This window comes from Ursus maritimus, unplaced genomic scaffold, assembly GCF_017311325.1.
Source record: "Ursus maritimus isolate PB19 unplaced genomic scaffold, ASM1731132v1 scaffold_15, whole genome shotgun sequence".
In the NCBI taxonomy this organism is placed as follows: domain Eukaryota; kingdom Metazoa; phylum Chordata; class Mammalia; order Carnivora; family Ursidae; genus Ursus; species Ursus maritimus.
Window position 1 is genome coordinate 23,749,391 of NW_024423897.1, and position 18,180 is coordinate 23,767,570.

Genomic DNA, 18,180 nt, shown 5'->3' on the forward strand with positions numbered 1-18,180 from the left:
TGGGACTGATTTCTAGGAGGTATTTATTAAGTGGGTCTTGATGTGTGGACAGATTTCTTCGACTAAACTCTCCCCACGAGATTTCCATCCTCACGGAGCTCAAAGGCAGGAAAGGCTCCTGGGCAAGATGGCAGGCAGCTGCAGGGGCGGGTGTGGAGGGAAAGAACAGGACACTCTCAGCTGAGGGTTGGGGATCTGTCACAGAAGGCTTCGTGGAGGCGGGAGCATTTGAGGAGGGCCTTCAGGGATGAGTAAGATTTTGGAAAGTGGAGGAGGGTAAGAGAATAAGCAGTTTGGGCTGAGGGACTGGCAGGAGCCATGGGAAGGTGTGGACACATTTGGAAGGCATTCTGTAAGTTTGAGGAAGGTGGGTGCTCAAATGGGTGTGGGGAGTAGAGGAGAGAGAGACCTCCAGCCTGTGCCCTAGGAGGGGTGTGGGGGTGGGGAGCAATGGGCCTCTGGACTGGCAGAGCGAGCAGCCCTAGTGAAAATGGTGGTCGTAATGGTAACTGACGGCATTCAGTGAGCACGTGGTGTTTCCCAAGCACGTGTAATCTCAGGATAAATGCGTGTGGCACAAAGAGCTGTAGAAACAGAATGAAAGAAGCCAAGTAATTTGGGCAAAGCTCACAGTGGGGATCGATAGCCAGGCTGAGCCTGGCATAGGGGTCTGCCAACTTTTTGGTAAAAGGTCAGATAGTAAATGTTTTAGGTTCTGTGGCCACGTGGTCTCTGTCACAAGTATACTGCAGGTGCGGTGTGCAAACAGCCATCGACTATGTAAATGAATGAGTGTGGCTGTGTGCCACTGAGACTTTGTTTACAAAAGCAGGAGGAAGGCTGTGTTGGTTCATGGGCCATGGTTCCACAACCCCTGGTCTAGAGTCCATATTCTTACCTACTCTGTAGGTCTTCTGCCTGGTCAGCCAGTACTTTTCACCCTCAATAAACCAGAAGTGTGGATGGTGATATGCTGGTTTCTGAGCCCGAATCCTCTGGGAGTTGTATGGATGAGAAGGGCCTCATTTTGCACCTGCTCTGACCCCTGCCTGCTCCAGAGCATCCAGACTGCTGACCCGCTTGGTCGCGCTGGGAGCAGATCCCTGCCTCCTCCATTTAAGAGGGTTTCACTACTCCACACCACCTTGCTACTCATGTTAATTCTTCGTCTTTGAAAGATTTTCTCTAGGGTTTAGAGGTGGAGGATGGTAGGGGAGGGCAAGCAGACGATGAAAGCTATGGCCCAGCCTTTGGGTTTTTGCCTTGGAACACTCTGCTGTCCCTTTGTCCAGTACCTTCAGAGTCTTGCTCTCTCTGCCTCCAGGGTGACAATGATAGGATTTGGTGTTTTCAATCTCTCAATGCATGGGGTCCTTGGATATCTTATTTTCTGTCTCCAGGTGACACAAAGCAAGGTACCTTGCTCTAGAGCTGAACCAGGCGGGATCCATGGGAATTTTAAGGCTCGATTGAATCCATGCAACAAATATTTACCGAGCGTTTACGATAGCCCGAACACCTGACAGAGGGATATGGTCCCTGAGCTCACAATGTTTATAGACTAGTTCAAGAAATTGACAATGTTTATACACATATTCACCAAAGGTGTCCTGTAAATTGTGGTAAGTGCCATGAAGGTCGTACATACTATCTTTGAAAAGAAGAAATGCCTTGTGTGCAATAAGTCCTCACAAAATAACAGTTCTTTGCGTATGGGCATAATAGTAGCCTAGAAGTCATTACTCCTGGCTTTTATTCTTATTCTCATGCTTCTTATTCCTGTGGAACATAAAAAGAAACGCCTCAGCATTCGGTGTTCAATATAACGAATGCGACCAATAGTGAATGTTTCTGTAATCCCGGACTAGGAAAGAACTGCTTCCACTCGCTGAGGTCACTAGGCTAACATGTACTTCACCACCCACTTCTGCAGGTGAGGAAATTTTGTTCAAGGTTTGAAGTCGCTTATGTTCTTCAAAACTTCTAGGTTGTTAGAGGGGTAAAAGAAGCGGAAACCTTCCCATATGCTGGTTTCTGAGCCCGAGACTGAGCGCTGCTTGAGGGTGTGTGGGGGTCCTGGAGTCAGATTCTCAGGGTTACACTTTGGTATAGACAGCGTTTATTACCTGGTCCCTGTCACTTAGCTTGTCTGAGCCTTATTTTCCCCACTCGTAGAATGGATGTAATAATGTTACTGCTTGCTTAGTGCTGTTGTGATGGTTATAGCGGGTAATGCCTGCCACGTGCTCAACAAATGTCAGGGAGCAATTACTCTCACGTATTACAAGACAAAACCACAGAGGGCTCCACATAAAACTTTAGACATGAACAGTGCAAACTTGGACAAGATAAAAAGGCCCCTGTTAGTTTTCTTTATTTGCATAATGGGCTAAGATCCCTGGTGGTTTAGTGTTTCTGAGGTTTAAATGGGAGAATGTATACTGGAAATTCATATCCCAACACCTGGCATGGGGTCAGCCCCTGGGGAGTAGCAGTTCTTATTATTGCAACGGGGCAGGACCAGTTAGTGGAGGCTGGGCTCATTCGTCAGGGCAGGGATCTGGAAAGCCCCGCTAGGGGAGGGAGAGAGGAAGTCTGGGAAAGCGGTGCATCAGAGTCCCTTGGCCGCAAGTTCACGGCTGAGGGCCAGGTGGGAAGGAAGGAATAAGGACTCAGCTGTAAAGACCAAACCTTAGAGGCAGGAAAATGGGAAACCGAGGACTCAGGGTTGGAGAAAAAGAGAGATACCCTGACAGGGCATAAGTGGCCCAGGAGTGCATGACCCTTGGGATGAAGGCTGTCCCCCCCCCCCCCAGGCTCCTCACTTCCTATGATTTGGGAGCTAAGCCACACCCAGAGCCTGCCTGCACGTGGGGCTGAAGGAACTGGGGTGTTGAGACAGGCCAGGCCAAGCCGGTAGCTCACCCGGGGGGGGGGGCGGGGGGAAGGAGACACAGCCCTGGCACTGGCATATGCAAACGAATGGGGGTGGTGATTGCTGACATGACAAGACCAAGGAGGCTGGAAACCACCTCCCAGGCTCAGACCTTCTTGCGCATGGTTTTACTGGACATAATGGATCAGGTGTACGTGCTGATGGGAGGCAGGGGTCTCTGGAAAACCCTGCACACACAAGGAGTCTTGATGGTGCCGTGTGAGTAGCTAGGCCTGCCTGCCCTTGTGGGGTGTTTCTTGGCAATACTGGTCTCTCCTCCGCAGGCATAGTGAGCTGGGAGAGAAAAGGTCTAAGCAACGAAGTTCCTCTCCTCTGTAATTGGCTTCTTTGTAATAACCCTAATCTTGTTCCCTGGGGGTCTGGAGAAAAAACCATAGCCTAAGGGTCTCCCAGGACAGCAAATGGTAATAAAGAAAAACAGAGCAGGAAATAGGAGGATGAAATGTGTGAGTCTTGTCTTCATCAACTGTTCTGGTGGGAGTGGGGAGAGCTGCGCTTGGGAACTGTGCTCGAGATGGGGGGGCGGTGCGAAGGGGGGGAGAGAAGGACAAGGCTTCTATGGTCAGAGAGGCCCGTGTTTATCCTAGCTCAACCAGGGAGGCTGGCGACCAGCCCAGCTTCGGGTGCAGCTTCTCAGCTCGCGGCACGGTCTCAGCAGCAAGTCTGCCATTCTAATACTTGCGAGATGGTGGCCTGTGCCCATCCTGGATGTCATATCAGGCGCTGAGCAGTGGGGAAAACCTCAGTTCTTTCTTCTCAAGGTTCCCAAGGGCCAAACGCCTGGCACTTTCTCTAGAAGGCCGATAGCTGCCTCATTGCCAAGATGAATCAGGGCGTCATTAGTGGAAGGCGGTGCTTGTTTCCATCACTGTGCACAAGGGGTCTGGGGCTGAGCTGCCCATCATGAGGTTTGATGAGGACCTCCTAAGTGCTCATACACTCGGTTGATGATGATCAGTGTTTCTAGAAGGATCTGTATAGTTTGGAATAGTGGTTCTCGGGCTTTGGTGTGTGTGAACAATAACCTCGGTGCATTAGAAATCCAGATTCAGGGCTTGCATCTATAATGATTTGGACTTAGTGAGTTTGGGATAGCTCTAGGAGTCTGTGTTTTTAATAAACTCCCAGACAATGCTGCTGCAGGAGTGCCACGAGTCTCAGAGGAAGGTAGGCACTGTGGCATGAGCTCGGGCTGGGACTCGGGAGAAGGGAGTTCTGGCCCCGGATCTTCCCCTGATGTGTTGTGCAAGCTTGTGCAAATTACTCCCACTCCTGGGCCTGTTTCCTCTATGACATAAGGGGTTGGGTTGGATCTGCAAGTCTCAACCCACGTTTGCAGTCAAGTTGCTACTGAGCTTTGGTAAAATGTTCCCAGAGTGCCCCAGGCTCCTGGCGTGTCAACACGTTGGGGTCACGAGAAAATGCTCCCAGAGTGCCCCAGGCTCCTGGCGTGCCAACACGTTGGGGTCACTTTGCCTGTGTGTGTGCTTAAAAAGCTTCTGGGCGATTCTAATTGCTGCTGGAACACAGAACTACTAGATAATGCCCGGTGTTCCTTCTTGTTCTAGAATTCCGAATCTGTGCCACACTACATTACCAATGCCTCATTTCTTCATTAATCCCTGTCACGGGGGAAGAGTTTTCTACATAAGACAATTTTCCAGATAATTTGAGCCCTCCATTAAGCAACAACCTTTTAAAACTTCTGCCCTTCTTTGATTTTTCTTCTTAAACAAAACATCACCATCTTTTTGATGATTTAAAGTCACTACCACGGTCATTCATTCGTGCATTTATTCAATAAATATGCATTTGGCATCCCCTGTGTGTTAAGTGCTTATGGGAAAAAAAATGTTATAATGATGAGGGAGTAGAAAGCTGGTTGAAGACAAAGCATAAGCTGACACCCTACAACCTCCCCCAGACCCCACTCTTGGGTGGGACCTGTGTGACATTCTTCCAAGAAGCCCTCAACCATCTTAATGTTAATGCCTTGCTAGAGGGAAAAACAACCTTAACTTGACAATGGCAAGGCCTCTGGTATCCTGTGAGTCTTCTTTAACATATGAAAGTACTATCTCAACCTCCCTTTTTCCTTACCTCCCCCAGCCCCATGGTAGATAATCAGCCACCCCTCACAACCGGGGCAGCAGCTCTTTCTGCCCACGGGTCCCTTCCCCGTGCTTTAGTAAACCACCATTTTGCACCAAAGATGTCTCAAGAATTCTTTCTTGGTCGTCGGCTCCGGACTCCACCCCACTGAACTTCACCTATATTCCAAAACCCCATTAATAGTGCAGTCGAAAGATGGATGGGCCAAGGGCCACAATAACGAAAGTGACCTCTAATGTGAGCCTTCATCATTGTTGGCGTGGATTTTTTAAGACCATCTTCTATTTTCATTTTTTCCTCTATTAACCCATCCTCCAATTCACTAACCCGTTCCTCTGCTTCTGCGACCCTGGCCGTCAGAGCCTCTAGTTTTGCCTGCATTTGGCTCATAGAATTTTTAATTTCTGTCAGATTCGCTCTCATTTCTGTCCTTAGGGATTCTATATTCTCAGTAACCTTTTCGTTAATAGTTTTTTCAATTCTACTCATCATTTTGACCATCGTTACTCTGAATTCCATTTCTGATAATTTGGTTACATCCATATCCATTATTTCTGTGGCAGAGGCCACAGACTCACTGTCTTTTCTTTGCTGGGGGGGGCTTCTCCTTCTTGTCATTCTGATGAGGAGAGGTTGCGGGGTTGTCCAGAGCCCAAATTATTGACTGGGTCCCAGGCCGTGCCCCTTGTTTTATAGGGATCTTAGGGATGTGGGCTTCTTCTTTAAAGATTTTATTTATTTACTTATGTGGCAGCCAACCAGCGAGAGAGGAAACAGAAGCAGGGGAGTGGGAGAGGAAGAAGCAGGCTCCCAGCGGAAGAGCCCGATGAGGGACTCCTTTCCAGAACGCCGGGATCACGCCCTAAGCCAAAGACAGGCGCTCAATGACTGCGCCACCCGGGCGCCTCGGGTTTGTGGGCTTCTTGATTTTCAGCCTGCCTTCTGTTTTCTGGGGAGGGAGCCTGCCGCGTCAGGCAACCCTGTTTGGGTGAGATCGTCCCCCTCTCTCACGGAAGGATGGGGATGCCAGGCACGCTGTGAGCGGTATTTCCAGGCTTTTGTTCTCTGGCGGCTTTCCCTGAGCGGTTTGCTGTGCCTCTTCTGCGAGTCAGAGCAGCAGCGGCAAATTTCAGCCTCTGTCACAGAACAGAGGGATTGCGGCCCGTTCTCTACTAATGTTCTGGCCGCTGCTCTGTTTCTGTTGGTGCTGCTCAACCCTACGCGTCCCGGGATGTGCGCCCCACACCCGAGGCGTCCCAGCCCTCACTTCCAGGGCCGTCTCTGTCCTTTTTGTGTGTTTCCTACGCCGCCAACCGCCCAGCCGCCCCTTTAGCTCGAACTCCGGTCTCAGTCTGGATCCCAGTGAGCGCACGAGGATTCGGGGTTCAGCGAGGTGTCCACAGGTGGCGCGCGCACCAGCTCACAGTCTCTGGTGCTGTTTTCGGTGCCGACCGACCACGCCAGCTCTCCCGTGCAAGTGGCTACGCTTCCCGGCCGCCCCGAGCAGCGGCGACTCCCTCCCCCTTCGTTTATCTTCCGATATCTGTGCACGGTTTCATGGCTCCCCGCTTCGTACCTCAATACTCAGCGCTGGAGATGTTCATTTGTAGAGATCCAGATGCGTCTTCCTGAGTCTCAGGCTGGTTCCGTGGTTGTTTAGGCTGGTCTGGTACCTATCCAGCTCGACTCGGAGGACCGGCTGAAAACGGTGTCTCCTACTCCTCCGCCATCTTAACTCCGAGCCTTCATCATTGTTATTTACTCTTTGGGGGACACTGTTCTGGGCACTCCAATTTCTCCATCTCATTCAATTCTTCCAACAACCCTCTGAGGCAGATACAATGATACCCCCATTCTACAGATGGGGAAACTAAGGCACAGAAAGGTTTTATACGTTCTCAAGGTCGCCCAGATGTTTGAGGCAGAGCCGGGATTCAAATCAGGCCCCAGCGTCTCTGTGTGACCGGGGTCAATGTCGCTCCCTCCCAGAGCCTCAATTTTGTCTGGTGCTGAGTGAGTCCGCGGCCCCTTGGAGGGGTCCCTTGACTCATACCTAACAGGCGTGTGTCTGTCCCCCCAGGTCTCTCAGGAAGTCTCTCACCTGCATCAAGGAGAGCCTGCGTATCTTCATCGACCTTGGGGAGAAGGACAAGGCTGCTGAGGCCTGGCTCGGAGCTGGGCGGCTTCACTACCTCATGCAGGAAGATGAGCTGGTGGAGCTGTACCTGCAGGTGAGCCTCCCGCGGTGCTCGTCTGCCTCCTCGGCCACCGGGGGGACAGCTGTAGCTAGAGTGGTGACATCCGTGCTGGGCCCACGGAGGGAGGGTCGACCCTGGGATGTTCCCCAGGCACAAGGTGGAACCCAGGGTGGGTCTGGTGACCAGCAGTCCCTGAGTCCCAGGTACACGTGGTAGGAGACTCGCTCATCTGTCATGTCAAGGAGATCTGGTTTTGCTAAGCTAACCACGCACCTTGACTTTGGGTCTCGCTGCAATGTGAGGCAAGGTTGATGTGTGCAGGACGTCAACATTGTTGTCCTCTTCTAGTCTTTTTGCTTGTGTCCCTTTAATAGCCGAGATATGGTAGAGTGTCGTGATTAAAGGCCTGGGTTTGGAGAGAGACGGGCCTGGAACCCAATCACAGGGCCATTGATTACGGACTGTGTGACCTTGGGCTTGCTGCATCAGCTGCTTCTGCTGTCATGGGGCCTCGTGTCGTCACGGGTAAACCCAGTCTCTTGGGGTAAGGGTCAGCTGTGTCACTTGCATAGTAAATGCATATGCAAACAAGAATTTACTAAATGCTTAGGACTTAGTAAATTCTTTTTTTTTTTTTAAAGGTTTTATTTATTTATTTGACAGAGATAGAGACAGCCAGCGAGAGAGGGAACACAAGCAGGGGGAGTGGAAGAGGAAGAAGCAGGCTCATAGCGGAGGAGCCTGATGTGGGACTCGATCCCATAACGCCGGGATCACGCCCTGAGCCGAAGGCAGGCGCTTAACCGCTATGCCACCCAGGCGCCCCAGGACTTAGTAAATTCTTAATGAATGGCATTTTTTTATTATTATTATTAAAAATCTATTATTATTAAAAATCCCTTGGATTTTTTCTTTTTAATCATCATTTCTGTTATCGGCACAATGCTGACGTTATGATGGTATATATCATTTGTTCCATTGAAAATATGCCAGTTATTTTTTCCTCCTTCCCATTCCTTATTTTCTCCCTTATTATTCCCCTTATTACTTAAACTCGCACGAACCTACTTCCCCTGAGACCTCATTAGCGCTGTGTGACACTGAGTGCGTGCTCACCAGGCTCGGGAGACTTTGCAAACACATCACATACCTGCTGTAGTTGAACCCTCTTCCAAACGCAGTGGGGGTTTCTGCTCAAACTCCCATTTTTTGGATGTGGCTCCACGGGCCTGAGTAACCTACACTAGGTGATATGGGCACACGGACGGTGTGACACAATGCCTTCGCTCTTAGCCTCTCCGCTCTTCTGCTGTGGGGTGTTAGAGCTGGAAGGGCTTTTGGAGAGCGGATACCTAGGTCTGGCCTTTCGCTCTGCAGGAGGTGAGGCCCAGGCGGAGCCGTGGGCTTGGGCATTGCATGCCTGCAGAACCTCCGGAGGACAGGAGCCCGGCTCCCCGCTGCGTCTCTGTGCAGCCGGGCAATTACAGTTACGGTGGGGTCCTGCCCCAGAGACTCACCGGCCAGCCCTGGTCCCAGGCCCACACAACCGCAGACTGCTGCTTGCTGTTCTGCAGGGCCATTCCCAGCCTCGGGCTCTCGGAGGTCCCGTAGCGGTGCTACAGATGCTGGGGGGCCCTTCCTCCTCTTCGGCTTCCTCTCCGGGTTCTGTTGAGATGCGATATGGAAGCTCGTACGAGAGATCAAGAGGTCCTGGGTGCCAGGAGAAGGGTATGGGGCTGGAAGGTGCGAGCATTTCTTTGAAACCAACTATTATATAAACGCAGAATTTCCTTCTCCTTTCTGAGCCTCAGTTTCTCCATCTTCGAAGTGCCGGTGTTGGTTGAGATCACTGTTTTCCAAACTGCAGTCGTTTATGGATGAAGTTCATGGTTTTGCCACGTTTGTGTATCTTCTGTACCATTACTATTTTCTTTGACTCAACTTCAAATCAACTTAGTTTTTTATACTAAATAACACTATTTGAAATCACAGGGGTGGATGTATTATTAATCTTTTTCTCTAAAACACATTAAAATAAGTACTGAACTATTAAAACATAAGATGTTTGTCTATGTGCTGCTCAAAATCGTCTCTAGGGCTACCGAAGTAATCTCTCGGACCATGATGGGGAAATGCCCGACTAGGGAGTCGCGAAGTCTTCCTACCGGCCCTGTGAGCGTGGAGGACAATTCCGTGTTCAGAGGATGTGAGGAGAGGGTTAAACCAGGTCGTTAGGGTCTCACTCCTGCTGCTTCTGTGGCTATTTGGAAGGCCTCTCTGCCTTCCACACCTGTCTCTGTCCCATCCAGGCAGCCATCCAGAAAGCCCTGAAGTCTGAGGAGCCCTCTCTGGCTCTCAAACTCTATGAAGAAGCAGGTGACGTGTTCTTCAACGGGACCCGCCACAGACACCGTGCGGTGGAGTATTACCGAGTAAGTCCCAGGCGGCACCGTGCGCCCGGCTGGGCCCTGGCACAAACGTGGGCAGGGCCATGTGGCCTGGGGGCCCCTTCCCCTCTCATGCTGGTATTCCTTTTTCTTTCCTTCCTCAGCCAGTGCCCACGGGCTCTCCCTTTTTTCAATCAACAGGCTCTCAAAGAAGGGGTCGATAACCTCTCTCATTCCGAGGCTTGATACATTATTCTTTCTGGGAAAACACACCAAAATAATTACACCTCTTGGGGGCATGGTACTTAACCGTTTCTAGCCTATGCTGTGTTTACCAGAATGTTCCCGTGTACCACTGGCGGCATGGTGGGAGATGAACACTTCGGTTTTCCTATGTTTTTATCAAGTGTGCATTCAAATATATTTTAGAAATTAAACATGTGTAACACCAGCTCATCAAACCCATGACTTCCCAGATATTACTGCAAAGGATGAGGCAAAGTAACAAAAGAGAGTGGATTTAAGAATAATAGTAATTAAATAATTGTGCAGATGTTAAGCAGATATGTCAAAATCGTAATTGTTCATCACTGACTGGAGGTTGGAAACCTCATTATCTTACTTGACCCTAAAATTTCATTTCTTCATTCATTTGCTTGTTCAGCTCTGTATCAGTCATCAGACATTTAGCAAGCACCCAGCACGTACCAGGCACTGAGCTGGGGGTGGGGGGAGCAAGAAGCATGTCCCTGACGATTGAGCTACTCATTATCATATGCACTCTATAGATGAGAAAATTAAGTCTAGAGAGATGAAATGAACCTGCCTAAAATTCTATCATAATAAAAAGCATAGAAATGACCACTCGTTGGGCGCTCTCCGGCACCATGGGCATAGTCCACAGATGGCGCTGTGGGTGCTAACGGATCCTGTGGCTGGGAGGGGAATGCGTTCCTATGTGGCCTCGAGAAATGTCACCTGCCTTTTCCTCATCTCCGTTTTTCCAGTCTTAGGAGGTCTGATGATCTTTAGTTCTCCTACCTCTAAAATCTTGGCAGACCAACCAAGAGCAAGGACGAGGAGAGCGAGCTGTGAAATGCCATGCATGGAAACACGGCCATCCCCCCAACCCCTACCAGCAGAATGCGAGCCTCCTAGAGTACGGTCTGTACCGAGCATTCTTAGCTGAACTAAGCTTCCATGTGCTTCTGTTGTCAGGCTGGGGCTGTTCCTTTAGCGAGGAGGATGAAGGCCATGAGAACGGAGCTCCGGGTTTTCAACAAGCTGACGGAGCTGCAGATCAGCCTGGAAGGCTATGAGAAGGCTTTGGAGTTTGCCACCCTGGCGGCCAGACTCAGCATGGTCATAGGTAGGTGGTCCTGATGGTTGGCCATATTGAATGGGGGGCTAACTGCTCTTCTAAGTGTGTGTGGGGGGAGACAACAAAGCAGTCACAGAGAGGCTCTGGAGTTGGGCTGTGTGGGTTCAAATCCCAGGTCCAACTGAGATCTTAGTTCTAAGCAAGCTGCTTACTGTCTATAAGCCAGAAGTGTGTCATTGGCAAATGGGGATTAAAAATAGCCCCCACCTCATGCAGTTGTTCTGAAGACCAGTGATGATCCGTGTAGAGCCCGCAGCTCAGCGCTTGGCGCACCAGTCCTTGCTGAGTGTTACCTGCAGCGCACTAATGATCATTCCACTGTTGGTACTGTGCCCCAGTGCAGGGGAAATGGTGTTTTATCCAGCGGCCTCTGCCCTAAAGTTTTAGTGGGTTGGTTGTTAGTCAAAAGCACATTTTCCATGCGGAATCGAAAAGTAAATGAAGATCAAATTCCCATGAACTTAACTCACTGTGTAGCTGAAAAAGCGGGCAATGACCACAGAAGCCAGCGGGGAACAATGTGTGCCATTAAAACCGGAAACAGGCAGAATTAAAAAAAAAAAAGACACACACAAAAAAACCACCCTCCTTTTGAATGTTGGTCTTGAGGAAAAGCAGGTTTGATTAGAGAAGGCTTGATTCGATGTCGGGACAAATGGAGTCTTCTGAGAGGATTCTAGAAGGGACTTCTGGGCATTCTCAAGGGCCTGAGATGTGGATGGCACTGGACTTTATTGTGTCTAATTGCACTTCAGAGCTCTCTCTATCCTTTTCCTACCTTTTTCTTTACTGCAGAAAATCTTATCTGAGTGCAGTCTGCTATCTCAGGAAAGGCTCTGAGCACTCCTTATCCTTCCCTGGACAGAAGCTGAAAGGAGGCTATATCCACCCTTTTATGCACTTGCCTGGTGACTGGATTTTTCCATATCAGAGAATTTTCTCTCCCTTGGATTTTTTTCTTTTATTTTTGGCTTTTGTCTCTTTGAAGCTTAAAAGTGATGTTTTTTAGATTGCATCAAACAGCCACCTTGCAAATATTCCAAAAACACAATGGGAAGCCTTTGTTCTCTTTAAAAGGCCGCTTTGTATTAAAGGAGTTGGTTATTAAAACAACAGACCCACCAAAAACCAAAACAACAAATCATGGACCCATTAGAAACCAAGGTTCTAAAGCATGAGTTAAAAGGGAGGGGGGTTCTCTGTAGTCATCTGAGACTTCGAGCTGGTGAAGGAGCCAGAGGGTGACTGCTACTGGGGGCAGCCCCAGGGGAGCTCTCTGAAGAGGGAGGCTTTCATGTGGAGAGGACGTTTGTACTACAGAGTTATTCATTACAAAGAATCCTTAGCTACCCCATCAAGCTAGTCTTGTCACCATGTCTCATTACGGGGATTTGGGAATAATTATTTCCCAGAATCGTGAGTTACAGAGACATCTGTAATAAAGAGAAAAGTTTTTTTTCAGGAAATCGTCCTAGGAAATCTTGAGGAACACACAGGCTCTAATCTAAGCAGTCAGTCCCAGAACCTGGCGTTTTCTTTTGCATCACTTATCACAGGTGTCCTTTGGCCTTTGTATGGGAGATTGTTTAAGGAAAGTCTGTGTCCGAGGAGACAATGAACCTCGCATGAGGGCAGGGACCTCTTCTGCTTTGTTCCGTGTATCCCAAGCACAGTCCCAATCCCTAGAAGACCCTCAAAAAATCTCAGAGAATGGGGGAGCGATCAGTGCCACGAGGCGGTGGGTGCGAGACCTCTCCCTCAGTCTTCCAATTCCTAGGAGATCCGAAGCAGGAGCTGGTGGCCTTCCACCGTCTGGCTACAGTCTACTATTCCCTACGCATGTACGAGATGGCTGAGGACTGCTACCTGAAGACTCTGTCCCTCTGTCCCCCCTGGCTGCAGAGTCCTAGGGAGGCCCTATACTATGCGAAGGTGTATTATCGCCTGGGCCGCCTCACCTTCTGCCAGCTGAAGGTAAGAGCCAGGCTTGCGAGGCTGCGTGAGAGCTGCGTCCCCACCCCATTCTTCCCTAACCCTCATCCTTCAGGGTACAGGTGAGTGGCCCGAGATGGGGAGCCACATCTCAAAGGGTGGGGAGTGCCTTCTCTGGGGACACGATGGCTCTTTTCACTCAGCCCTGTGGGAGACCTCAAAGATGCCCCTGTCTGCTGGGGAGAGGGACCCTAGCTCTCCTTTCTCCTCGCCCCGCTGTGATTTCCACAGCCACTTGATCTATCAGGTACTATGGGGACGTTGCCCAGGGCCCCTGAGCTCCTCGGGGGCCTATGGAAATATGGGAGAAGCAAAACGAAAGAACTGTAAGCTCCAACATTAAAATAAAATTAATCCTTAACTGTGCGTCTTCAAAATATTATAGGTTAACTAGTCAGTTGCGACGTACTTCTTCAAAGTTACATAAAACTCTGGGAGAAATCTGGGTCTGTGTGAGCATGTTTGAGAGAGCGAGGCGGGGCCTACGAATGCAGGCACGGCTCTGTCCTAACGAGGCCTTAGCCCTGACCCTCCTGTTGGCTCTGTGGGAGTCAGATTCAGAGCTTCTAATTTTTCCAGCCACTTCTAGAACTGTGTTGGTGGTCTGAAAGTCTCTGCTACAATTCTGGCCCTCGAACTCTGTCCCCGGCATTGGCTTCCCCTTTCCAGAGGTCCCTGTCTGCACCAGCCGGGCCCTTAATCTCTGAATATCCTTCTGAGTCACGCCTGTGTTTGGCCCCCAGGGGAACCTCAGGGCAACTCTGTTGTCCTTTTCTTATTTGCCAGACGTTTTTCTGGCCTGAATTAATTATTGACTTACGAGGGTTAATGGGAACCAGACATCCCTTTTTGAGTCTCACCCAAAGAAGCATCTGTTCCTCATTCCTACCATGTGGGGAGGGACGACGGGGTAGTGAAGGACTCCGCAGCCATCTTTCCTCTGTCGCCTCGCTCCCCAGAAGTGGTTCAGGGACAAAGGGATTTTGACTGGATTGACTCAACCAGGGGACCTAGGGAGTGGCAGGTGGAAGAATTCAACTCAAATTAGCTTAAGCAAAAAAGGCAATTTTTTGGCTCAAGTAACTGGGAAGTTCAAGTGTAGATTCGGGAGTTTTAGGTCACTCTGGATGCTGGTACTCAAATGTCATCACGGATTTCCTCACCTTTTCCTGTTTCTCTTCGCTCTGTATGTTTCTACTTCTCTCTGTTTCTTGGTGTCCTTTGCGTCCAGCTCTTGGCAGGCTCAAGCCCATGGTTAAAAGGTGAGGGACCATTTGCTCTGTGAGGTTACACTGAGAGGTCCCGGGGAGGGACTGGGCCAGGCTGGCCTGAGTCGTTTAGGGATCCCTGAAGCACTGGGCCCAGGACGATGCCGCTTCATGACTGGCTGAGCCCGGGTGAGGTGACACCACCCCGGTGCCTGAGGTAGAGGGCCACTGCTGGGAGTGACATCACCGGTCCGGGTCCACAGTAAAGTGGGGCAGGAGCTCCCCTAGGAGCCAGGAGGAGGGGGTGGGAAAGTGTGTGGGGCCGACCAAAGCTCGAGTTCTGAGCTCCCGGCACTGCCTCTTGGCCTCTCCCAGAAATGTTTGCTCACTGCTGTCTCTTCTCTGCCCCTGCCATGGGGTTAGGACGCCCACGATGCCACCGAGTACTTCCGGCTGGCCCTGGCAGCGGCGGTCCTGCTGGGTGACGAGGCGCTGCAGGACAGCATCAGGAGCAGGCTGGACAGCATCTGCCGGAGCCCCCTGTGGCACAGCAGCCCCTCCGGCCGCTCCTCAGAGAGGGCGCGGTGGCTGAGCGGAGGGGGGCTGGCCCTCTGAGGACAGCCGTCCCGTACCTGACCGGTGGCCGTGGCCAGAGCTGCCTCCCTGCCCCTGGCTCCTCCACACTGACCTGGAGGGTCTGTGTCATCCCCTGGCCCAGCCCCTCATCTTCGCAGGGGACAGCCCGGAGGGAGAGGGGCTCATTCCGGGTGGGCCACACAAGGAGCGGAGGATAGAGCAGGGATGGGAAGTTCTGGCTTTGTGTCTAGAGCGTTTCCAGTGGGCTCTAGACCCCACGTACGGCCTCTGAAATGCACTTTGTCAACACGCGTGTCTCCTGGAGCAAATGAGAAAGCTTGTCCCTGGGGGGAGCTGCTCTCCTGCCCACAGAGAGGAAATCAGGCACTGCCCTGGGGAGACTGGAAGCCGGCCGGACTTTGTTCCCCTCACTGCCTTCTCAGGGAAAGCCCCCCCACCTTGCCAGCAGAGAAACTGGTAGTTTCTGGCTTCTCTTCCTTCCGCCAAAGAAGGTGCCGCCCCTCTTGCTCGTGGGGACTGGCGGGTGGGACTTCACCGTGCTCTTAGCTCGAAAGATGGCCGGCTCAACGCCCAGGGCCTGGGGTTTGATGCAGACTCACCTCTCCATCCTCCCTGAGGCTCTGCTCCTCCATAACCTTCTGGAAACTCCGGGAGGCTCCCCAAGGGCTAAGGCTGAAACATTGAACGCTAAGAAAATTCTGACATAAATTACATGTAAAAGGTGTATATTATTAAATATTGCTTATCTCATTTATGCACATTTGTCTCCTTTATAATGGGGAGAGATGAGATGGGGGCGGCTTGAAGGTTGCGTCAAATACCGAGGTGCCATATGGATTTCAGGGCAGCTCCTCAACAAAGCATCTGTATGAGTTATCTGTCACTGCTTAACACACGTGGTGGCTTGAAACACCCTTTATCTCACGGTTTCTGTAGGAAGGCAGGAACCCGAGCGTTGCTGAGCTGGTCATCTGGCTCAGGGCGGCTCACAAGGCTACAGTCGAGGTGTCAGTTGTGGTCTTCTCAAGCTTAGCTAGGGGAAGGCTCTGCTTCCAAACTCACACCCACGGCTGTTGGCAGGAGTCAGTTCTTTGTTTGCTGTTGGCCAGAGGCTGCCCCCGGCTCCCCGCCATGTAGGCCTCTCCACAGGGCCGCTCACAACATGGCAGCCGGCTTCCTCAGAGAGCAAGTGGGTGAGAGAGAGCCGAGTGAGAGAACAGAGTCTTGGCATAACCTCATCTCAGAAGTGACATATAATTAGTTTTGCCTATTCTACTCTTCATAAGGGAGTCGCTAGGCCCAGGCCACAGGAGGCGGGAGGGGTACACCAAGCGTGTGAAGGCCAGGAGGAAGGGAATCACTGGGGGCCTTTCAGAAGCTGCCTACCTCAGTATCTGGGCGCTTTGGTAATGGAATCAAGAATTCCCTAAGGCAGTGAGCTCCAAGTACAGGTCCGTTGACTGGACCAGCAGCATCAGCCTTGCCTGTGAGATTGTTTGAAATGCGAATTCTGGAACCCACCTAAGACCTCTGAATCAGAATCTCTGGAGCCCTAGCTTTTGCCTTGCTCTCCAGATGATTCTAGTGCACACGAAAGCGTTAGAAACACCGCTTTGGAGCCATGGTTCTCAGATAATGTGCCAAAGAATCACCTGGGAGTGCTGAAAATGAACTTCCTGGTTCCTGCTCCAGTAATTCTGATTCAGTAGGTCGCATTTTAAATGAGCAACTCAGGTGATCCTGATGTGGGGGGGTTCACCCTTGTTCTGAAATGTGGGAACATACAAGAAGATCTAGCCATGGGGCTGGCCGCCTGATGCCCAGCAGCTTAGATTTTATTGTCAGACCCTCTGCCCTTAATTTCTAGCTTCTTGGGCCCACCAGATGGTTGGTAGTGTGTGTTGGGATTGGGGTGGTGAGTTAAGTCAACATGGCATCTTCCAGTCATCAAGGTCATCCACACATCAGTACATCTTATCTTCTTTCAGGAGTTTGGCTGCTTGCCAAAACGCTCTCTGTTCTAGAATATTCTTCCCCAGGAAGGAAATGAAGTGACCTAATCCATTACCATGTAAAAGAGATGTGATTTTGTTCCCACCACAAACCATAAAATCCCTGAGCAGGGAGGGGTGTTGTGGATGGGTCTAGCCTCCCAGGCATCATCCTTTCAACAACATTCCTGGGAGACAGACAGGGGCACATGCGTTCCAGAACAGTTACGCATCTTATTTTGAAGAGAGCTTGTTTGGCCCTGGAACCCATGCCATGAACCATTCCCCATTTGTCTCAGGTTACAGCCCCTCTCTCTTTTCCCACTGACCTGTTACTCTCCTCTGGCCAGATGCCAGTTTCAGCTCCTCTGAAAGTGTGCTTCCCACAATGCACCAGGCTTCGGGACTGGCTCGTGGGGAGAGTACAGAGCGACGTTACTGTACTTAGCGTAATTTAGTGTTGTAGTTCAACGTTGCATTAAGATTTTTCTTCTCTCCAGCAGTCACATCTTTCCTCTGGCTCACGTTCAGCTTATGATCAATCGAAGCCTCCTCCCGCGTGAGCTTCTGTTTCTCTAGATCTTTCTTAATTGCTACAAATCTATATATGTAAAATAAATATATATATCCTATATTTATTTATTTATTTTTAAAGTGAAGGGCATTTTATCTACCCATTTTATGTTTCATTGGGAATTTTGGCTAAAATTTTCTGATTCTACACACTTTGGTTCATCCGTAAACCTGGTACATTTGCCTCTACCCAGATCGGTTACAAAAATGTTTAACATATTTACAAAGACGAGGGTAGGATTCATTTTTAAATGAGAAAAACATTGCACTGTATCATTGCAATTACTACATCCTATATGAAATCGCTCTGCTAGAATAGTCTTTAAAAGTGTTTAAGAATCCCATTTAAGAAATATGGTTAACTATTCCCCTTAAAATCACGTTGGTGCTCCCCGCCACCCAATCCACAGAGCATGGAGTGGTGATTGGATCGGGTCTGCATTTAAGCAGGTTCACATCTATATAATATATGTACATTAGCCAAAGGTGAATGCATTAGTTACCCTCTTAATCCTAATCCTCCCCTAAAAGTTGTGAGAGCCACCCTGGCTCCCGGCTGCGTGTGCCTCACCTGGGTAAAGAACAAGAAGGGAATTATACTGTTGTGGAAACCCCCATAATGTGTTTTCTCAGCTTTCAAGTGCATTTCTTTCCTACCCAACAGTGTTAGCACTCTGAAATCCAATATTGCTTTGATCCTTTTCTTATTTGCCTCTTGGTTATTTTAAGATGTCTTCAGATTGTGTCTCTGTGTGCACGTGCGTGTCTGTGTGTGGGTGTTGGCT

At 50.1% G+C, this 18,180-nt stretch overlaps 1 protein-coding gene across 1 annotated transcript in view; it reads left to right on the top strand.

The window, feature by feature from the left end:
- Positions 1-15,581, top strand: part of SH3TC2 (SH3 domain and tetratricopeptide repeats 2) — a 52,865-nt gene extending 37,284 nt beyond the window's left edge. Inside the window, exons 13-17 of the mRNA XM_008692532.2 lie at positions 7,149-7,299; positions 9,576-9,698; positions 10,872-11,022; positions 12,812-13,008; positions 14,658-15,581. Coding sequence (XP_008690754.1) covers positions 7,149-7,299; positions 9,576-9,698; positions 10,872-11,022; positions 12,812-13,008; positions 14,658-14,849 — 814 coding nt within the window. The 3' untranslated portion in view covers positions 14,850-15,581. The remainder of the gene's footprint in view (positions 1-7,148; positions 7,300-9,575; positions 9,699-10,871; positions 11,023-12,811; positions 13,009-14,657) is intronic.
- Positions 15,582-18,180: the final 2,599 nt, after the last annotated feature.